The sequence below is a fragment of the Pleurodeles waltl genome, chromosome 3_2, assembly GCF_031143425.1.
Source record: "Pleurodeles waltl isolate 20211129_DDA chromosome 3_2, aPleWal1.hap1.20221129, whole genome shotgun sequence".
Taxonomy (NCBI): Eukaryota; Metazoa; Chordata; class Amphibia; order Caudata; family Salamandridae; genus Pleurodeles; species Pleurodeles waltl.
The window spans coordinates 42,639,976-42,663,697 of NC_090441.1; the positions used below are offsets into that span (position 1 = coordinate 42,639,976).

Consider the following 23,722-nt stretch of genomic DNA (forward strand, 5'->3'; position numbering starts at 1 on the left):
AGGACACCTTAGGGGCTGTCCTGACTGGCCAGTGACTCCTCCTTGTTATTCTCATTATTTTCTCCGGCCTTGCCGCCAAAAGTGGGGGCCGGGGCCGGAGGGGGCGGGCAACTCCACTAGCTGGAGTGTCCTGCGGGGCTGTGACAAAGGGGTGAGCCTTTGAGGCTCACCGCCAGGTGTTACAGCTCCTGCCTGGGGGAGGTGTTAGCATCTCCACCCAGTGCAGGCTTTGTTACTGGCCTCAGAGTGACAACGGCACTCTCCCTATGGGGCCAGCAACATGTCTCTAGTGTGGCAGGCTGCTGGAACCAGTCAGCCTACACAGATAGTCGGTTAAGTTTCAGGGGGCACCTCTAAGGTGCCCTCTGTGGTGTATTTTACAATAAAATGTACACTGGCATCAGTGTGCATTTATTGTGCTGAGAAGTTTGATACCAAACTTCCCAGTTTTCAGTGTAGCCATTATGGTGCTGTGGAGTTCGTGTTTGACAGACTCCCAGACCATATACTCTTATGGCTACCCTGCACTTACAATGTCTAAGTTTTTGCTTAGACACTGTAGGGGCACAGTGCTCATGCACTGGTGCCCTCACCTATGGTATAGTGCACTCTGCCTTAGGGCTGTAAGGCCTGCTAGAGGGGTGTCTTACCTATACTGCATAGGCAGTGAGAGGCTGGCATGGCACCCTGAGGGGAGTGCCATGTCGACTTACTCAGTTTGTTCTCACTAGCACACACAAGCTGGTAAGCAGTGTGTCTGTGCTCAGTGAGGGGTCTCCAGGGTGGCATAATACATGCTGCAGCCCTTAGAGACCTTCCCTGGCATCAGGGCCCTTGGTACCAGAGGTACCAGTTACAAGGGACTTATCTGGAGGCCAGGGTGTGCCAATTGTGGAATCAATGGTACATTTTAGATGAAAGAACACTGGTGCTGGGGCCTGGTTAGCAGGGTCCCAGCACACTTGTCAGTCAAGTCAGCATCAGTATCAGGCAAAAAGTGGGGGGTAACTGCAACAGGGAGCCATTTCTTTACAGGGTACATTTCATGTTGTGCCACAGGCAGCAGTGTGTCACCATTGTTTATTGGCTGACACATTCCCTCCTGCATCACAGCATATAATTTAGCATCTACAACTGGAGTAGCAATGAGGTACATGACAGGTAAGACTAGCGCTTTGAACCACAATGTGAAAATCTATGCCCTTGATGTTGCATCATGCGGAAAAGTGCACTGCACATGTGTAATGGGTAAGGTTTGTGACCTGACTGTTGGCCAGCATCATGGAGTGGCTTGCAGTTATGTTGGAATCACATGTTTGGGTACAAGCATTCATCCACAGACAGACATCTGGGTCTGCATGACCATAATGGAGACCATGATGGAGCTTCCAACTTGGCAACATGCTGAGGGCATTCAACAAGTACTTGTAAATCTCTGGGCCTCTCCCAACATCCAATGGACTAATGGCATCTACTGATGCACTCAGAGTATGTCATTGAAAAGGGTGGCAGACATTAGTGGTGATTACCCTAAGGATTGCGGATTCATTGTGTTGTGGGGACATCTCTCCCTGACATATTGCACATGATGTCTACAGTATCCATTTCAATGCCATGTGTGGCCTATTTAAGCAACATTAATACTACCTCCATGACGGGGCGTGGCCAGCCATATAAGATAGCGGACACAAATCACTAGCGCTCCGCGTTTCAATTCCCGGATTATCCGGTTAAACGCGGCACACGGGCCGGAAAAGACGGCACGATTCAGGGCTCGTGGCACCTACCTCCCCGGGCACTCCGGAGTTTCGGTTTCGGGCCATGGGGGTGTGTCTGGTGCCTCGGCGGGAGTTGCGCAGCCGGGCGCGAAAGCCCGGGCTGGTGAGCTGGAGGTGACGCGTCAGAGCCACATCGAAGGGCTGGAGTGGCGCAGGGCCCGCGGAGCGGAGGGGGCCTAAAGAGACACCTACGGGCGCAGCTGAGATTGCGGCAGTCGAGCCGCATTGGAGATTTCTGTGACCACGCGTGGTGGAGGAGCTGGGCCTTGGACTGCGGCGGCTGGGGGCGCGACAACGCAGAGAGCCTGATCCAACACTCTGCTGAAGCCCCGAGGAGAATCGAGGCCTTGCTGGTGGGGCCCTCTGAGCAAAGTGAGAAACTGGATCACCTGGGAACAGGGGAGTGACTGGGGCCGGGCTGCTCGTGCTGCTGCCCCATCGAGGCCTAGTGGGGCACGCAAGCGGGCCTGGCCCGGCTTCCCACTGCGGGAGGGGAGCGGAGGATTGCTGCATGAGGGGCCCTGAGTGGTCGCATGATTGGACACAGCGCACTTTGGAAAGCCTGGTTGTTCGTGGTACAAGTGTCGGACTCTAGACGTCAGGTGAGGTGTGGGGGCGGACCCTGCGACTAGGCCTGTAGGGGTTCATTGTTGAGGAGGCTGGCCGAGCTGCGTTCTCTACGGGATCCAGCCCATTTGCCCCCATGTGATGGACTGGTGAGCTGGGAGCAGCATGGGTGTCCTTGGAGCTGACCCATGTGGAGCGTGTAGAACTGCCTTATTGAACGCGCGTGTGGAGGCGGTGCCCAAGGCGGGGGTAGGCCGCCTCCGCTCTGGTACCGGAGCTGGAGCAAAATCCTTGCAGGAGACTGCGTCCCAAGACAACCAGAAGTTGGATGCTGTATTGGCAGCATTGGAGCATATAGGCGCCTCTTTGGAGCGGGCCAGGACGTCCCTGGAAGGCAAGATTGACAAGGTGGCCAGCGACCTCGCCCTGTTACCTGCGGATCACCGCAAACTGGCGGACAAGGCAGGAGCACTTGAGGTGAGGCTGGACGAGCTGACACCCACTGCAGCTCGGCTGGAGAATACAATGGGGGATGTACTGGCCCGCATAACAGAGCTTGAAAGGCGGGCGGAGGATGCTGAGGGTCGCACCGGCAGGAATAACATTTGCGTGGTTGGACTGCCGGAGGGAGTGGAGGGCCGTGATGCTGTCGCATACGCTGAGACCTGGCTCCGGGGGTTGGTGCCAGAGGGAACATAGTCTCCCTTTTTCTCGGTGGAACATGCGCATAGGATCCCAACCAGGGCGCGCCCACCGGGAAGCGGTCCTCATCCCTTCATACTACACCTGCTTCACTTTGCGGACAGAGACAATATTTTAAGGTCGGTCAGAGCATCCTCGCCTCGCCGAGTGGAGAACGCCCAGGTCATGTTGTTCCTTGACTACACGCTGGCAGTGCAAAAGGATCGTGCCTCTTATCTGCCACTAAAGCGGAAGCTCCGGACACTCAATCTTGAATACTCCCTGTTGTTCTCGGCCAAGCTTCGTATAATAGCAGATAGTAAATCGCATTTTTTTGCCACTCCAGAGGCGGCATGGGATTGGCTGGAGTCAATGGGCAGAATCAATGGAAGAGAAACAGAGAAGACTCAGGTGGCACGAGGGGCAGGCGCACTCACGCCCAACGCGCCCGCTGGGCTAACAAAGCCACCCCGTGGTCTTTTACAAGACCTTTGATGCGGTACTAGCGCCCCACTTCTCCGAGTGTATGAGGAGTAGGTGCAGAGGGGCGCATTGTCAGCATCACAGAACGAGGCGCTGCTGGTGTCACTTCCTAAGCCGGGGAAGGATCCACTGGAGCTTGAGTCGTACCTTCAGTTGGCGATGCTTAGTACGGACTATAAAATACTAGCCAAGACACTGGCGATGCGGGTGGTGCCGTTGGTGCCTGACCTGGTACACGCCGATCAGAACGGCTTCGTGACTGCGTGGGACACGTCGCACAATATTCAGCGGCTGTTTTGTGTTATGCATTACTCGACGCAGGAGTGGCCGAGAGCGGGCTGTTTGGTTTTGGATCTGGAGAAAGCCTTCGATTCGTTAGAATGGCCATACCTCTCCGGAGTGCTGAGGCATTTTGGCATTGGCCCTTTTTTCTCCGCAAGATTAGACTGTTATATACGAGCGCCCGAATAAGAGTCAAAACGAGTGGTGGTATCTCGGAGTCAGTGGAGGTGCGGAGGGGTACCAGGCAGGGCTGTCCCCTTTTGCCACTGTTGTTCTCTCTCGCTATGGAGCCTCTAGTGGAGATGTTCTGCGGCACTGGCCCTCATTGGGGCATCCCACTGAGAGATGGTGTCCATACAGTGTCGCTTTATGCTGACGATCTCTTATTGTATTTTCGTGACACTACCCGGGTCCCTTCGGAAGTTGGGACAATACTGCAGCAATTTGCCTCTTTATCCGGGCTGCGAGTAAACTGGGCGAAATCCTGCCTGTTTCCCTTTGATCCTACCCTCCCAGACCTGCGGCTGCATCTTTCTGGAGTGGTGGTCCCCTGGCAGCCATACACGTTCAGATACCTAGGCATCCAAGTCTATCATCGTAGAGAGGACCTGTTCGATGGAAACCTTAAAAGGGCGGTATCCTCTATTAGAGCCCAGATTGCTTTCTGGCAGACATTGCCATTGTCAGTGGCAGGCAGAATTGCCCTTTTGAAAATGATTGTGCTGCCACGATTGCTATATTACTTTACCAACCTTCCACACTATGTGCCAGCCAGTTTCTTCAGGGAGCCGGAACCTAAGCTGAGAGAGTTTATTTGGAACAAAGGGCGCTGTAGAGTGGCGCTTAGGAAACTGTATCTGTCGCTAGAACAGGGTGGGCTTTCGGCTCACAACTTGGAACACTACTACTTAGCGTTGCAGCTTCAATGGGTGTCTAGATGTTTGGCGGGACTCCATCTCTCGGACATGGCCACCGGTGCGGGCCCCTGGTCTTTGTCGAGAGTTACGAGCTTGTTCCACCAGCTTGCGTGTTCGGCGCTGGCAGAGGAGCTACCTCTCAGGGTGGCCCACAGCTGCTTCCGTAGGTCCTTGCGCCTCACAGGTGGGACCATCCCGTTTGCCCCGGCCCTTGCGCTCTTGGGCACCCCTGAGCCTCGGGAGCAATAACTGGGACAGAGTTGAGGGCTTGGCACAATGTAGATCTGCATACCCTAGGCGACCTATATAGGGAGGGAGAACTGATTCAGTTTGATTCTTTGGTTGCTGAATTGGGCCTCCCTGATGGACAGTTTCTATTATACTCTACGCTGCTCCGCTCCTTATCAAACGAATGGGGAGATTTAACGTCGGCTCCCCCGACACACTTGCTCGTACAATACATGCCGGTGATGGGCCAGGGCAGACATCTAGTCAAGTGGTTCACGGAGGCGCTCAGATTCCACTCCGTGCGAGAGAACGCTGCGCACAGCCTGGGAGGGAGACTCAGCCACAACCCTCACGGATAGGCAGTGGACATCTGCCATCGCCGGGCACACTTATATACCCCGCAATTCCAGATTTAGACTTATTCAATATTACAGAATACAAAGGGAATATCTCACGCCAGCCCGTATAAATAAATACTTCCCCCTCTCTGATGCAGCCTGCCCTAGATGTAAATGTGTGAATGCAGAGCTCTTACACATGCTGTGGTCCTGCCCCTCCCTGCGGGGCTACTGGGCAGCTGTGGTACACGTCTTGTCAGTATGTACTGAATGAACCATACAGCTTAAGTGGGAAAGTTGGGTGCTGGGCTTATTCCCTAGGGGCCCCCACCACCGAGCGACCACAAGATTCCTAGATCTGGGATTCATAACAGCGAAAAGACTCATAACACGTAACTGGAGGTCGTCGGAGGCGCCGAGTCTCCTGGCCTGGAGGCGCTCGTTTTCGACGTGGGCGGGCGCTGAGGAGGTGGCATTGTGGAAAGAGGACATGCTGGGTCTACGCTGGTACCCATTGTCAGGCAGCTGGGATGCCATGATGGCACACCTACAATCTCCTGGCGGTAGGGGAGGATTAGAGTCACAGGTCAACTCGAAGTGTATTGGATGTAGGAGACGGTGGATACAGCTCCCCGACATGGCCCCCGCGCACTCCATTTTGGTTTTAAGCAACTTAGTAAGAGGTGTGGTGCTCGCTAGGCAGTAGGTAATACTTTGCGACTAGGCACTATTCGAACGCAGGCAGGCAAGTAGAGTATCTTTCTCCATATGCGGGGATACCGCACTATCATCAGCATGCAAGAGGGAAAAACAGTACACTCCATTGTTAATAAATGTTCGTTATTTACATTTGTTGTTCTTCCGGAATCTCAAATTGCATATTGCGTGTTCACACGAAGTCAAGATAAGGAGAATTCGCTCGCAGAAAGGCTGACTGGTCAACAGATCAGTTAGACATCTGCAGAGTTGTCTCTCTACTATGTAAATGACTACTGCCTAAACTCGGGCGGATTTTATCTGCTGCTGCTACGAGGATCATCATCTTAGGCGAACCGCTTACTGATCAGTCTACAGATGTAGCAAATGAAGTAACGTATGCAGAATCTGCCTGAAGTATCATGACAGGTGTTATTGATGTAAGCATTAGCTGCGCTAATATAAATGCAACAATTTAATGCCTAGTGAAACTGTTTATAATTTTTGAAAAATCAATAAAAAAGATTTCTGAAAAAAAATACTACCTCCATGACTCTATGGGGACAACTATCACTTGGTGAGGGGTGCATAGTGGAACTGCTTCCAGTGTGACATGAGTATTTCCAGGTCACCTTCTCCAGGCTATTGTACGTTTGTCAGCAACATGGCAGGATTTTGGAGCATCATTTCTTATTGTTTGGTCATTACGTATGTGACAAATATATGTGTGCCTGATCTTATGTGAATGCATTTGGCACTGGCCTACCATTGGTAACGGAGGTCTGCTCCCTGGGGCAAAGCTCTAAGGGTGACAGCGTCTCCTCCTTGTTGAATGGTTATTGTGATTGCACAACTTCAGCCATGCAATTGTAGTTGTCTGATATCCAGATTTTCCTATGGGCAACTGTTAGCACTTCAAATGGCATGCATGCATATGGTATGGCACATGTATGGGCCACTTAGGTGGGATTTGTTGCTGGGGCCTACTTGATAGCATGGTAATGCTTGCTAATCAGAACTGTTGTTCAAGTGTGATTATGGACATGTGATGACCCTATTTCTCATTGTATTTGCAGCATCAGCACCGGCAAAGTATGAAAGAAATTCATGGTGCAATGGCTGGCCTAAAGAGATCCCTTCAGGCTCTGGCCTCCTCACTGCCGGCACTGAGTCACCCACCCCACATTCCGTACCCCCTCCAGCTCCCTCTGCCCAATCCAAATCCCCCCCTCCCCTACCTACCCAAAGCACACAGACCGATCCGCATGCATCCACCTCAACACACAAGAGCAGCACCTACAAACACAAGCAGCACAAAACATACCGGCACACAAGCAAAACCCACAGATGCAAAAAGAGTCACCACTTCCCCAGATACCCCCAGCATTACACACACAACATCAAGCATATCCACAGGCACCGCCTCTACAGTCAGTGGCACACCCACCACACCCAGCATACTCGCAGACACCACACCAACAGACACCCAGACTTCCAACACAAGCACCATTCCTGCAGACACCACCCAGACAACAGACATTCACCACATCCAGCATACCCACAGTCACCACCCCAACAGACATACACACATCCACCACTCCATCCCCCAGCATCTCCACCGGCCAGACCCCCAAGACACACAAACACACTCGAACATCCAGACACCAACCAAACACAAGCCTACCTCCCAGAAGCATGCACCCACGACTTCCACATCAACACAGCAGACAACCACTCCCTCGACCGCCAAATCCCCATCCCCTTCTGCTGACCATCACAGTGTCCCTAAGAATTTTTTTTTTTTTCCTTGACCTTCCCCTGTGCCCTCCATCCCCGTCCCAACCCTAAGAGATCCCCCACCCACCTCCCACCCCCTCCCTTCCACTTCCAAGGGCTTCCCTGCCTCCTCCTTCAAACACCCATACCTCTCCCCACCCAATAAAAAGTCCATCCCTCCCAAAAAGCAGACCATCCCTCCCAAAAAGCAGACGACCCCTCCCAAATCCCTTCCCCCCCCACCCCCCCAACCCTCAAAGATGATCCCTGAGGTGACTGCCTGCCCATTTGAAGCTACTTCCTGTGGAGATTCCCTTGCAGATAGGAGATAAGTGACGGCACCATGATGTGACTGTTCCAACACACATGGACTGGCCAATGGCCTTTTCATATTTATAATTAAAAAAAAAAGTTGTTTTTCTTGGGTATACATTTGTCCTGCAATTGCTTTTCTGCCTTTATGCTGTTCCTGAGTAACTTGTGTTGTCTGCCTACAAATGTGTGCGTTTCAGCCTGCTTGCTGATCCATTTGCTGTTGTTTGCAGTATCTGACTTTGTGGGCAGTGCTACCCAAGACATGGGTATATAGGGGGGGGGGGGGGGGGGGGGGGGGGTGTGTGTGTGTGTGTGTGTGTGTGTGTGTGTGTGTGTGTGTGTGTGCGTGTGTGTGTGTGTGTGTGTACATAAATACATATATATACACAGGCACATACACATAGGTGTAAATGCATTGGTGATGGCACGGCATTGTGTACTGTTTGGTATGGTAAGTATTTCATCTTGTGTTGTCCAATGTAAGCATGAATGGGGTTAGACGCCCCCCAATATGGATTCAGCTGATATGTGTCAGCTTGAGTCTGATTTGTGCAGACATGGAGTGTGTTCAATTGTGCTAGTTTTGTTTGCTTGTGACTGTGCATATGTCCATTCAGCTGTGTTTACCTTGCAGCTACTTAATGAAGAGGTATGTCCCATGCAGTTGGAGTTGTATGTGCTTTGTTGACTTGCACTTACACATAGTGCAGATAGGCATGTCATTTGGGTTTAGTATTGTTTGTCCCAGAGATCCGTGAACGGCCAGTTCCAGTGCAATTGTTGTTTTATGGGCAGTTGCAAGGTGATATGTGTCCCAATGCAGCCTCCTTCCTTGGGTGTTCCGGCTGTCCTCATCCCTATTGTGCAGGTATTGTTTGCATAGTAAGGTGTGTATATTTATCTTTCTAACTATTGTACAACTCATTGTCCTTCCATTGTGTTGCAATGTGGGTGATGTGTGTGTCCTTTGCAGGGCTGTTTACTGGGAGGGTTGTTTGTGTTCCATGTCACATCCATACAATTAGTACCTCTGGTGATGTTGACCTATGAGTAAACATAAAGTACATATTGATTGCGAATCCTAGAGTTGTAAGCAGGAAGTATGGCTTAACCCCTTCCCCGCCAGGGACGTAATGGTTACGTCCATGGCAGCACCCGTGTGGCGCCATGGACGTAACCATTACGTCCTGGGACTGGCAGTCGGGGGAAGCGCTAGCGCTTCCCCCGAGGGCCGCCCCCCAACACCCCCAGGCCAGGGCTGAAAGGGGAATCCCTTCCCCTTTCACGCCCCCCCCCCCCCATGACGTCAGCGCGCGATCGCGCGCTGATTTCATGGAAAGGGGGAAAGACGCGCTGGAAGCCATTTGCTTCCAGCGCGTCTAAGGGAGAAGGTGAGTTTTTCACCTTCGTGCGGGTGCTCTGAGAGAGGCATCGAGGGAAAGGAAAGGGTTTTCCTTTCCCTCGATGTCTCTTTGAGCATTCCTGCTGCCCGATCGCATCTGCCCACTAGACACCAGGGATTTCAGTATGTGTGTGTTATATTAGTGTGGGGGAGCGACCCCTTGGGCAAGGGTCGCTCCCCTTTGGGGGCACATGTATTTTACGTCGTTTCTGCCCCCCCTGGGGGCAGATTGGCCCTATTTTTAGGCCGATCTGCCCCCAAGGGGGGCAGAAAGCCACTAGACACCAGGGATTTTATTGTTGATTTGTATTTTTTGTTTTGGGGGGCGGCCCCTTGGGCAAGGGTCGCCCCCAGGGGCCCTCATGTATTTTTGGGCAGTTCTGCCCCCCTTGGGGGCAGAGAGGCCTATTTTTTTTAGGCCTTTCTGCCCCCAAGGGGGGCAGAATCCCAACAGCGCCAGAAATAGTATGTATGTATGTGTGCTTTGTGTTGGGGGGTGGCCTCTTGGGCAAGGGTCGCTCCCCCCAGGGGCGCAATGTATTTATTGTCGTTTCTGCCCCCCTTGGGGGCAGATTGGCCCTATTTTTAGGCCGATCTGCCCCCAAGGGGGGCAGAAAGCCACTAGACACCAGGGATTTTATTGTTGATTTTTATTTTTTGTGTTGGGGGGTGGCCCCTTGGGCAAGGGTCGCCCCCATGGGCCCACATGTATTTTTGGGCAGTTCTGCCCCCCTTGGGGGCAGAGAGGCCTATTTTTTTTTAGGCCTTTCTGCCCCCAAGGGGGGCAGAATCCCAATAGCGCCAGAAAGATATGTTTGTATGTGTGCTTTGTGTTGGGGGGTGGCCCCTTGGGCAAGGGTCGCTCCCCCCGGGGGCGCAATGTATTTATCGTCGTTTCTGCCCCCAAGGAGGGCAGAAAGCCACTAGACACCAGGGATTTTATTGTTGGTTTTTATTTTTTGTGTTGGGGGGCGGCCCCTTGGGCAAGGGTCGCCCCCAGGGGCCCACATGTATTTTTGGGCAGTTCTGCCCCCCTTGGGGGCAGATATGCCTATTTTTTAGGCCAAGGGGGGCAGAATCCCCATAGCGCCAGGGATACTATGTGTGTGTGTGTGCTTTGTGTGGGGGTGTGGCCCCTTGGGCAAGGGTCGCCCCCCCCCAAAGGGTGCAATGTAATCTGGGCGATTTCTGCCCCCTCCCCTTGGGGGTAGATTGGCCTATTTTTTTTTAGGCCCATCTTCCCCCAAGCAGAGAAGACTAGACACAAGGGAAAATGAAAAAATGGTTAGTGGCGGAGTGTTTGTCAACTGGCGAAGTATTTGCTTTTATGATAATAACAGTTTTTCTCCTTTTTGTTTTAGTTCAAAGCTTTTGCTGACTTTGCTGTGGCTTGTTGCAGTTTTGGCAGTAGTTGTCCTGCGGTTTGCGTAGTTGCATGTTTTAGGTAAGTAAATAAATTTACTCCAAGTGAGTATTGTTGCAATGCATGAATGACATGTTTGTAGGTGGTGTACTGAATGCAGGATTGTGTGTGAAATTGTCCTTAGAGTTATGCACAATGATTATTGTGTTGTCTTATGTCTAATTTGCTTTTTTTTTTCTCTTTTTAGTGGGATATCGTTGGTGATTGCTGTGGCTGTGCAGAGTAGTTGCTGGTGAGTCAAGCTTTTTCAGGCAAGTGAGCAGTATAGTTTTTGAGTTTATAATTCTTAGTGATAAACCTATACTTTGTTACTTATCTTACACAGTGCTGGTTGTTGGTGGTGTATTTGTCCAGTTAATTTTTGTAGGAAGGATCATGGCCAGCCGTAGGATGACCGCTCAGCAGGTTGTTAGTGTGCTTTTTGAGTCATCTTCGGACCATGAATATGAGACTGACTCTGCATCTGAGGCAGAGGAGGAAGTGCAGGATTCTAGAAGTGAATTTTCTGTCAGAGATTAATCATCTGATGATGAAGCCACTCTCAGTGCTGATGAAGGGCCTGTTTTAGAGGAGGACAGTGATGTGCCAATGGTGCAGGAGCCAGCGGCTGAAAGGCTTCCCATTGGAAGACCTGACGCATGGGTTGCACCAAACATGGAGCAGCCACAGTTGCCTGCGTTTACTGGTTTTCCAGGGTGTCGAGTTAATACGGAAAACTTTTTGCCCGTCAACTTTTTTGAGTTGTTTATGGACGATATATTTTTGGAAGAGATTGTTGAGCAGACTAATTTGTATGCAGAGCAGTTTTTGAGGGACAACGCTGCCAGACTTAGGCCACACTCTAGAGCTAGCCGGTGGATTCCCACAAATCTGGAAGAGTTGAAAAAGTTCTTGGGTTTAACTTTTTTGATGGGGCTGATAAGGAAGCCGTCGCTGTCTTCATATTGGTCTACTAGTCCCTTGATGGCAACTGCTATATTTCCTGCCATCATGAGTCGTAACCGGTATGAGCTTCTTCTTCGGATGTTGCATTTTGTAGATAATGCTTTAGCCTTGCCACGAGATCATCCTGATTCTGACCGTCTTTTTAAGATTAGACCTGTCCTTGATCATTTGGTAGATCGGTTTTCAGAGATCTATGTTCCAGGGAAAGAAATATCTGTAGATGAGTCTTTGGTCCTGTTCAAGGGTCGTTTGGTTTTTAGGCAGTACATTCCTAGCAAGAGGGCACGGTATGGAATTAAATTGTATATGCTGTCAGAAAGTAGTACAGGATATGTTTATAATTTCCGGGTCTACACTGGTAGGGATTCCAATATTGACCCCCCTGGTTGTCCTCCCACTTTTGGAGTTAGTGAGAAAATTGTGTGGGAACTTGGTAGACGACTGTTTAACAAAGGTCACCATTTATATTGTTCAAGGAGTTGTTCAGAGAGGACACTGTTGCTTGTGGCACAATCCGCTCTAATCGGAAAGGCTATCCAAAAGAGCTTGTCTGTAAAAAACTTGAGAAGGGACAGTGCAGTGCCTTGCGGAATGATGAGCTGCTAGCTCTGAAATTTGTAGACAAGAGGGATGTATACATGCTAAGCACCATCCATGATGAGAGTACTTCACCTGTGGCTGTTTGGGGTCAGGTTGCCGAAGTGCGCAAACCTGTGTGCATCTTAGACTATAATAAGCACATGGGTGGTGTTGATAGAGTAGATCAGAGGTTAGAACCTTACACTGCTGCTCGTAAGTCTTATGTGTGGTATAAGAAATTAGCGCTTCACTTGTTCCACTTGGCAACTTTTAATGCTTTTGGTGTGTTTAAGGATAGTTCTCCAGAGTCAAGGATGACATTTGTGAAATTTCAGGAGTCTATCATAGCTAGCCTTGTTGTGCTGGAACAGGCAAGAGTTCCTAGAGAAGCAGTGGTGGAGGATGTGGCTAGATTGAAAGATGGTCACTTTGCTGAGCATATTCCTCCCACGGCCAAAAAAAACTTTCCTGCTAAGAGATGTAGAGTCTGTGCTCGAAGAGGTATCAGGAAGGAGACTAGGATGTACTGCCCTGATTGTCCTTCAAAGCCTGGGCTGTGTGTGGGTGGCTGTTTCAGGAGCTACCACACACAGAAGAATTATTGGGAAATTCCGTGAGCGTAAACTGGTGTTTTATATTTTTATATGTTCGGTTTCACGGTTGGCATTAGTCATGTATTCAGTTAGAGCTTTTGTGTTTGTAGTTTTGTACTAATTTATGATTAGTGGTTTCTTTGTTGTTTAAAAACAAAAAAAGGGGGATGGCATGTGTAGAGTGGCGCTTGGCTGGCGGCGTGGGTGTGGTGGCGCTTGGCTGGCGGTGTGTGTGGGGTGGCGCTTGGCTGGCGGTGTGTGTGGGGTGGCGCTGGGCTGGCGGTGTGGGTGGGGTGGCGCTTGGCTGGTGGTGTGGGTGGGGTGGCGCTTGGCTGGTGGTGTGGCGCTTGGCTGGCAGTGCCGGCCAAACGCCAGTCCACACACTCATCAGCTGGTGTGATTGCTGTATCAGGCATGTGGGCGTATGAAAGTGATGGGCCCTTGACTGGCGCTGTCTGTGGATGCGAGTCTTGTAATGTGCTGGGCCCGTGGCTGGCGGCGTGAATGGTCTAGTGCATGTCATGTATGAAAGGTGTGTGAATGGACTGTAAAGCGGTTGGTGCCTTGTCGTGGCTTTACAGCTCACGAGCTGTGAGTCATTTGTTCAGTTTTTTGGCCTTTCAGTTATTACCAGTGCATTTCACTTTTGTGAAATCTCTTGTTAATAAAATTTGATCTACTGAACCATCACTCACCCTCGTGCCAAATCCAACCAGTATGTGTGGTACAAATGACAAAACCTGCTCCGCTGTAATCAGGCGTCGCAGCACACTTGAGACACGCTAGGTGCCTCGGGTGGGACCCCGATGATGAAGCATGCCACCAACTTGGTTGGTGGGTGAGGGGTCTTCTTCACATAACCTAAGTGTGTTTCTTTTCACAATTTTAGTGTTTGGCACATCACGGACGTATGTGCACACATCAAAGTGATATATTCCAAAAATACCTGTGTTTGGGGGGGGGAGGGCCCACCTATGTTTTTGGTCCTGGGTGCGGCCGTCATGTAGGGAAACCTACAAAACCCAGAAACTTTTTAAAAATAGGCACCCCAAGGAGTCTAGGGAGGTGTGGCTTGTGTGGCTCCCCCAACATTTTCTTACCCAGACTCCTCTGTAAACCTCAAAATTTGCATAAAAAAGCATATTTTCCTGATTTTTCTTAGTAGGATCACCGCTCCAGCACAAAATTCCTACTCCCCAGTTTTCCCCTCAGTCTCCAAGTAAAATGACACCTCACTTATATGGGTCCCCAAAGCAGAGTCCGTCTAAAGATGTATAAAAGAATATGCCCTTATAAACTTGCTGTGCTATCCCTTCTATCCCTTCAGGTTTTGGGCCTTATTCTGTTGCAGGCACCTGGCCCACCCACACAAGTGAGGTATCATTTTTATCGGGAGACTTGGGGGAACGCTGGGTGGAAGGAAATTTGTGGCTCCTATCAGATTCCAGAACTTTCTGCCACAGAAATGTGAGGAACATGTGTTTTTTTAGCCAAATTTTGAGGTTTGCAAAGGATTCTGGGTAACAGAACCTGGTCCGAGCCACACAAGTCACCCCTCCTTGGATTCCCCTAGGTCTCTAGTTTTCAGAAATGCACAGGTTTGGTAGGTTTCCCTAGGCGCCGGGTGAGCTACAGGCCAAAATCCACAGGTAGGCACTGTTTTCTCCCAAAATTTTGGATGTGTCCACGTTGCGCTTTGGGGTGTTTCCTGTCGCAGGCGCTAGGCCTACCCACGCAAGTGAGGTATCATTTTTATCGGGAGACTTGGGGGAACGCTGGGTGGAAGGAAATTTGTAGCTCCTCTCAGATTCCAGAACTTTCTGCCACAGAAATGTGAGGAACATGTGTTTTTTTAGCCAAATTTTGAGGTTTGCAAAGGATTCTGGGTCACAGAACCTGGTCCGAGCCCTGCAAGTCACCCCTCCTTGGATTCCCCTAGGTCTCTAGTTTTCAGAAATGCACAGGTTTGGTAGGTTTCCCTAGGTGCCGGCTGAGCTAGAGGCCAAAATCTACAGGTAGGCACTTCGCAAAAAACACCTCTGTTTTTTTCCAAAATTTAGGATGTGTCCACGTTGCGCTTTGGGGTGTTTCCTGTCGCCGGCGCTAGGCCTACCCACGCAAGTGAGGTATCATTTTTATCGGGAGACTTGGGGGAAGGCTGGGTGGAAGGAAATTTGTAGCTCCTCTCAGATTCCAGAACTTTCTGCCACAGAAATGTGAGGAACATGTGTTTTTTTAGCCAAATTTTGAGGTTTGCAAAGGATTCTGGGTAACAGAACCTGGTCCGAGCCCCGCAAGTCACCCCTCCTTGGATTCCCCTAGGTCTCTAGTTTTCAGAAATGCACAGGTTTGGTAGGTTTCCCTAGGTGCCGGCTGAGCTAGAGGCCAAAATCTACAGGTAGGCACTTCGCAAAAAACACCTCTGTTTTTTTCCAAAATTTAGGATGTGTCCATGTTGCGCTTTGGGGTGTTTCCTGTCGCCGGCGCTAGGCCTACCCACGCAAGTGAGGTATCATTTTTATCGGGAGACTTGGGGGAACGCTGGGTGGAAGGAAATTTGTAGCTCCTCTCAGATTCCAGAACTTTCTGCCACAGAAATGTGAGGAACATGTGTTTTTTTAGCCAAATTTTGAGGTTTGCAAAGGATTCTGGGTAACAGAACCTGGTCCGAGCCCCGCAAGTCACCCCTCCTTGGATTCCCCTAGGTCTCTAGTTTTCAGAAATGCACAGGTTTGGTAGGTTTCCCTAGGTGCCGGCTGAGCTAGAGGCCAAAATCTACAGGTAGGCACTTCGCAAAAAACACCTCTGTTTTTTTCCAAAATTTAGGATGTGTCCATGTTGCGCTTTGGGGTGTTTCCTGTCGCCGGCGCTAGGCCTACCCACGCAAGTGAGGTATCATTTTTATCGGGAGACTTGGGGGAACGCTGGGTGGAAGGAAATTTGTAGCTCCTCTCAGATTCCAGAACTTTCTGCCACAGAAATGTGAGGAACATGTGTTTTTTTAGCCAAATTTTGAGGTTTGCAAAGGATTCTGGGTAACAGAACCTGGTCCGAGCCCCGCAAGTCACCCCTCCTTGGATTCCCCTAGGTCTCTAGTTTTCAGAAATGCATAGGTTTGGTAGGTTTCCCTAGGTGCCGGCTGAGCTAGAGGCCAAAATCTACAGGTAGGCACTTCGCAAAAAACACCTCTGTTTTTTTCCAAAATTTAGGATGTGTCCACGTTGCGCTTTGGGGTGTTTCCTGTCGCCGGCGCTAGGCCTACCCACGCAAGTGAGGTATCATTTTTATCGGGAGACTTGGGGGAACGCTGGGTGGAAGGAAATTTGTAGCTCCTCTCAGATTCCAGAACTTTCTGCCACAGAAATGTGAGGAACATGTGTTTTTTTAGCCAAATTTTGAGGTTTGCAAAGGATTCTGGGTAACAGAACCTGGTCCGAGCCCCGCAAGTCACCCCTCCTTGGATTCCCCTAGGTCTCTAGTTTTCAAAAATGCACAGGTTTGGTAGGTTTCCCTAGGTGCCGGCTGAGCTAGAGGCCAAAATCTACAGGTAGGCACTTCGCAAAAAACACCTCTGTTTTTTTCCAAAATTTAGGATGTGTCCACGTTGCGCTTTGGGGTGTTTCCTGTCGCCGGCGCTAGGCCTACCCACGCAAGTGAGGTATCATTTTTATCGGGAGACTTGGGGGAACGCTGGGTGGAAGGAAATTTGTAGCTCCTCTCAGATTCCAGAACTTTCTGCCACAGAAATGTGAGGAACATGTGTTTTTTTAGCCAAATTTTGAGGTTTGCAAAGGATTCTGGGTAACAGAACCTGGTCCGAGCCCCGCAAGTCACCCCTCCTTGGATTCCCCTAGGTCTCTAGTTTTCAGAAATGCACAGGTTTGGTAGGTTTCCCTAGGTGCCGGCTGAGCTAGAGGCCAAAATCTACAGGTAGGCACTTCGCAAAAAACACCTCCGTTTTTTTCCAAAATTTAGGATGTGTCCACGTCGCGCTTTGGGGTGTTTCCTGTCGCCGGCGCTAGGCCTACCCACACAAGTGAGGTATCATTTTTATCGGTAGACTTGGGGGAACATCGATTAGCAAAACAAGTGCTATTGCCCCTTGTCTTTTTCTACATTTTTTCCTTCCAAATATAGGAGAGTGTGTAAAAAAGACATCTATTTGAGAAATTCCCTATAATTCACATGCTTGTATGGTCACCCCGGAATTCAGAGATGTGCAAATAACCACTGCTCCTCAGCACCTTATCTTGTGCCCTTTTTGGAAATGCAAAGGTTTTCTTGATAGCAATTTTTTACTCTTTATATTTCAGCAAATGAATTGCTGTATACCCGGTATAGAATGAAAACGCACTGCAGGGTGCAGCTCATTTATTGGCTCTGGGTTCCTCGGGTTCTTGATGAACCTACAAGCCCTATATATCCCCGCAACCAGAGGAGTCCACCAGACGTAACGGTATATTGCTTTCCATAATCTGACATTGCAGGGAAAAGTTACAGAGTAAAACGTAGAGAAAAATTGATGTTTTTTTCACCTCAATTTCAATATTTTTCTCTTTCAGCTGTTATTTTCTGTAGGAAACCCTTGTAGGATCTACACAAATGACCCCTTGCTGAATTTAGAATTTTCTCTACTTTTCAGAAATGGTTAGGTTTCTGGGATCTAGCATTGGTTTCATGCCCATTCCTGTCACTGACTGGAAGGAGGCTGAAAGCACAAAAAAGTGCAAAAATGGGGTATGCCCCAGTAAAATGCCAAAATTGTGTTGAAAAATTGGGTTTTCTGATTCAAGTCTGCCTGTTCCTGAAAGCTAGGAAGCTGCTGAGTTTAGCACTACAAACCCTTTGTTGAAGCCATTTTCAGGGGGAAATCCACAAGCCTTCTTCTGCAGCCACTTTTTCCATTTTTCTTTTAAAAAACGAAATTTTCACTGTATTTTGGCCAATTTCTTGGCCTCCTTCAAGGGAACCCACAAAGTCTGGGTACCTCTAGAATCCCTAGGATGTTGGAAAAAAAGGACGCAAATTTGGCTTGGTTAGCTTATGTGGACAAAAAGTTATGAGGGCCTAAGCGCGAACTGCCCCAAATAGGCAAAAAAAGGCCTGGCACAGGAGGGGGAAAAGGCCTGGCAGCGAAGGGGTTAAGGAGTTGAAAGAATCACAACGAGAGAACCTTGTTTGTGTTTGTAGTTGCATACCACTCTGTCTCCTGTTGGTTTTTGAGGGTGACTCTCTTATTGAGGAGACCTATCAAAACTCATACATGCAGAAACAGAATATTAGGAAATAAAGAGGTCACTCCACCTACCTTCATTGTTCTTCGGGTTTTCCAGTTTCATGTGTTTTGCCATTTTTAACTTTTCTTTTAACTTTTGGCTATTAAGGGAGGAACAGGTATACATTAAAACGGAAACGGATTCAAAATCCAAACATTCATTGTATTTAGAAATGATTACTCTTGGTCCAAGATGTATCCTTAAGCTTTACTGAGAACAAGTGCATTACAGCAAAAGCATCAAACATGAAGTGCAACGCTTAGAACAGTAATGTATGCTTGCAGTCTGCTTTAAACCACATAAAAAGGATATCATGGGAGCACAGCAGTTTTTAACAACACACCTTACAAAAAATTGCACAATTTTAAACATTTTCATTACGAGAGAATAAATTGATGTTTATTCAAGTGCTAAAACTAGGAGTAGAAACCAGTATTCAGGGTGGAAGGCAATCATCTCAGTGGACAACATCTCCTTGTAATCCTCCTAACAGATATGATATTTAGAACAAATAAATTCTGTAGTCTGTATGTAGCTATATTGACAGAAAAGTATATCATCTTCAAAGAGGCTCATCAGAAAATGACTGTGACTTACATGCAATATTGTGGTTACGAAATTACTTATGTCCTTTGGACAAAGTATTTTTTCCGAGATACGGATTCCTCTCTAAAAACTAACATTGCAATTGAGCACTGGCATCATTTTAGGATCATTTTCTTTCAGGTCAAGAAAGGGAATAAAAATTATCAATGATTCGAATCAAGCACCTGCAGACACATCTGTTCAGAACAACAGAAATAAAAAGATGCGGCAAACATTCCTTCCTCATCAAAACGTATTAGTCCAACGCTCAATCAAACAAGTATCATAGAAGGCTGCAAACCCCATGCTCTGTCTATTTCACAGATGCCCAGGACTAACTCTTGCTTTCTTTCCTTGAACACCATTATATTGGATTATAGTGACAGCCGTTATATTTACACTACTAAGAAATTACAATTTCTGTGGTATAAAGTGCTACATCAAAATATTTTTATTGTATTTTCCCTTTGTCGTTATGAGCTTTAGGGCAAATTATAATTACTTTCATTAACTTACATAATCTCCCAAACTCTGAAAAGAAGGCATTACTTTAATTAATTTACATAATCTCCCAAACTCTGTAAAGAAGGCATTACTTCAATTAATTTACATAATCTCCCAAACCCTGTAAAGAAGGCACCTCTTCAACTCTAAGTATTTGTGGACAGCAGGTGCTTCTCTTAAAGTTTAAAGGTACACTCTCCAAAGAGAGGAGCACTTTTGGTCAGCTGAACTCGCCCTTACAGAGGGTCAACTTAATTAAAAAAATGGTTGACTAATCTAGAGGTTTGATTAAAGATAGAAGGGGAATTAGCGCCAGAAACTGGGCAAAGGTGTTCCAGACATATCCGCATTCAAAGTTTGCTGATCATGATGAACTTCACATCCCTTCAGATAACAATACCGTTGATGCCACAAAGAACTGACCTCGTTTTCATTTCAAAGAAGAAACAGCAGCGAAAATGATTTGTGCAAACATAAAAGGCCAGAGTTGTTTCTCTGTTCAAAAAAGAAAAAAAACACTGGAAAGCACCAGTGCAGTTTTACATGACACAGGGATTAGTTTAATAACAAATCGGGCTATGTTGAAGCATTTGCCAAAGTTATGTTTTGTACAAGACTGTTTCACTGGTCAGGATATCCAATGAGAGAGAGAGAGAGAGACAGACAAAAGTTTCTAGAGACCATGGGAATGGCAGAGGTCGCTTTCGTAAACAGCTGATCAGGGACCTCAGAGGAGCTTTGACACTTAACTGGAGTCAAAATGGCCATTTTACACCAGCAAAAAATAGTCTAAAAGAAGAGCAGTTTTTCTTAACACAATGCTTACATTACCAAAGAGGTAAAACCTTCCCATTTTATCTTCCTGGAAAAGAGTGGCTGGCCAGACCAGTTTTCATTTTTAGGTTAAGACTAACATAGAAAACGTATGGCTTGCCAACGTTTCATAGTTCCAGTTCACCTACTTGAGTGGAAACTGCTGTTTTTTTCAAACCACCTGTTGCCAGTCCATCTTTACCAACGCTGCTGGTACCTCCTCTAAAAACAAGACTATTGCGGAGATGATAGATCGTAGAGGGTATTCTTCTGATCCCTCAGAGCACACAATTGTACTGATACACTCAGGATGTCTAGCTTCTGATTTTCCACTGCTCATTATCTGGAAATAAATCCACCTCACTCTGAAACAGAACCTGGAATGACCATGGTTTTCAGGTATTCATTATTTTTTCTCTTAAACTTATCAATCCAAAATGCAGGCAATGTGGGAGAGAGAACATCAGTTTAGCAGTCACATACGTTCCTTCTGAGAACATCCTCTTACCTATATGTATACATGTGTTTATTTGTATAGCCTGAACCTAGCCAAAAGGCAGTGGACAGGGTAAAAGAAAAGCCTTTTACCCTGGTTTTCCTTTTTTTACTCCCGTCTCTACCCTGATGGTATGCTGGCGCGGGTGTGCAGAGAGCTACCAGAGAGAGTCAGCTTGCCAGCCACGTAGGCAGGAGTGTTGGTCAGGATGGCTTTGTAAATAGCTTAGTCGATAGGATTCTTGTCTCCTCAATTCAGGTGATTTTGTGCAATCTCTTACATTATTTAGCTATACAGAAACAATGTTCTTTATTTCAGAAAAATGTTTTATTACACAAACTATGTTTGCCTATCAGTGCGAGCATGGGAGCGGTTTGCTAGATGGGACATATTCAAGCCTCAAACGTATAGTCAATATTTGGCATTGCACTGATCATGTAATATCATCAGATGCTGGCTATGCAGTGCAGGAGAGCACAACCGAAGGATGCTCCAGCTACCTAATGTAGGCACAATCAGGAAAACTGACTACTGAACTGTTTTTTGTTGTTGGATGTTGCGCTATAGCCCAGAAAAGCAAGAATTGAATCCTCCCCAGAATATGTAAACTTTTCCTGGGTCTCTGAGTCTGGAATTTGCGAAGAAAGTAACACTGGCATTCAAAAGTTACATTCTGAAACTGCCTTAACGTGCCAGTTTACACCTCATTACTGCTGCCTCGGATTGTTGACACTTAATGTTGTATTTTCGTTTTGAAATCATGAACTATAAAATAATAACAATAACATGCTGTTAATATTATTTTTGGAACATTCTTGAGTTAAACTATCTTCCAGTCACTATGTTGTGACTAATCAATTTCAATTAGTTGATGGCTACCAGTGACTGGCCATTACCCCGGAGCAACTTATGCAAGACAGTAGAGCCATTGCTCTGTGCGTGTAGGTCTGTTTTCCAGTGGATGCATGCTCAACCTTCAAATTAAATTAACACCTGCTGGATGTGGATGCCTGCAGTGAGAATGGAACAAATGTCAGATGATGCATTTCCCCATTTTCAATGATTCAACAAATGGATGGACAAACTACAATGTTGTTTCCAGTGCTTTCTCTTTGACCATTTCAGTCCAGTAGCTATCTCAGCTACAAATGTTCAAAGAACATCCTTTTCTAATTCCACTCTTCTGTCAGTTTTGAAACATCTACATAGCAATTTACATGTACTGCTTCTACAGTCTCAAGCGTTTTGGCAACAATTTATTTTCCAGTCAGAGAATTTCAACACCAGATGTTTCTAGGGATTGAGCAGTTTAGGATTCTTAAATAGTGTGTCATGTGAAAATATCTCTGGACACTCTTACGGCTTCTCGAGTACTGGTATCTGTTAGACCTGAAAGCCTTAGGGTGGTCTTCCCCTCCATTTTCTGACCTTTTTTGTGCTGGTTTTAGGACTCGGTGCACTTTACCACTGCTAACCAGCGCTAAAGTGCTTGTGCTCTCTTCCCTAAATCATGGTACCATTGGCTTAACCCCAATTGGCATATTTAATGTACTTATACGTCCCTAGTTAAGTGCAATACCCATGCCCAGGGCCTGTAAATTAAATGCTGCTTGTGGGCCTGCAGCACTGATTGTGCCACCAACTTATGTAGTTCTCTAACCATGTCTCAGGCCTGTCATTGCAGAGCCTGTGTGTGCAGTTTCACACTGCTGTGCTGACATGGCAAGACAAACCTCTTCTTAAGTTAGCCATTTGTTGCCTACTGCCTGTCTCCAATATACATGACAGATGGGTTTGTGCATTCTCTCTAGACAGCCACATACAAAGGGAGCTTAGGTGTGGCTGATGGGTCAACAACATCCTGATGGGTCATCCTGGACAGGATGGAAAGGAGGGTCTGAGACACGTGAAAGGACAATGTCCTGTCACACACAAAGCGCTGCATACACCCCCTGTGCTGAGTCTGGAGCCAGAGTAGGAAGAGAGGATCTCCCTTTGCACTTCATAGACCATTCTTTGACGTCTCCCCCACTTCAAAGACACCACTGGGTATAGGTATTGGACCTCTGACACCACCAACTCTGTACACTTCTGGAACTGTGGATACTCTGCCAGGAAGGAGGACCGCTCTGCTGCTACAAGGACTGCCACTCTGCCGGACTCCTACTTTGCTGAGCTGACCTGTTGCCCTCCTGCCTGGGAGTGGGAAGGTCTGGACCTGCATCTCCCCAGAACCAAAGTGACTCCAAGGGCTTGCCGCCTGTTTTTCTGAAGTCTCAGTGACACAAAAGACTTCCAACACACCTGCCACAGCTCCTGGACCAGTCTTCAACCAGCTCCTGACCTCCAAGAGGTGCCCCTCCAGTCCTGGGCCCTTAAAAGTGGTTTTGTGGCTCCTGAAATCAACCTTTTGGGCTCTTTATTAGTAAAAACAGGCCCGCTTGCTCCAGAACTGTGCCACTAGCATTAAAAAGCAGCATGAGACGCTACAAATTCATCTCTTTGCACAGCAAGCATTGCTGCTTGTGACCGCGAGGCTCTAGTCTGCCCATCAGCGATGCCTGGCTGACTCTTTGTGCCCACGGACCACCACCAGCAACACTTTCCTTGCTCCCGGCAAACGTCTTCTGCATGAACTGGACTCTTGGCTCAACTTTGAGAAGGTAAAAATTAACTGGGTATTTCTAACAGTATTCATTTCTATCTCTTTGCTTTAAATGATGGGAAAGGTTTTTTAGGACTGTTAACTGGCACAGATCTGTTCTTGCTGCATTTTATTAGCTGACTTTGTGTGCGTAAGTGGGAGTGCACCTTTTGAGTTTACAGTTTACGTAGAAAGTACACGCTTTGAATCCACCTGGAAATACAGTGTTTATGAAATTTAAGTTACTATTAACATGATTTACCTAGCCAGAAACTGAGAGATAATTGTTTACGTCGTTTTCTGCCAATGCCACTATGTTGATAAGCCACATATTTGGTACAACAACAAAACACCGTTTTTTCCTACAATTTGAAGGCTATAGATTATTGACATTCAACTTT

The 23,722-nt window shown here is 47.8% G+C and overlaps 1 protein-coding gene across 1 annotated transcript in view; it reads right to left on the bottom strand.

Moving 5' to 3' along the window:
- PRKRIP1 (PRKR interacting protein 1) overlaps positions 1–23,722 on the bottom strand; it is a 78,359-nt gene that overhangs the window by 16,598 nt on the left and 38,039 nt on the right. Inside the window, exon 6 of the mRNA XM_069226704.1 lies at positions 18,312–18,379. Within this exon, the coding sequence (XP_069082805.1) occupies positions 18,312–18,379 (68 nt within the window). The remainder of the gene's footprint in view (positions 1–18,311; positions 18,380–23,722) is intronic.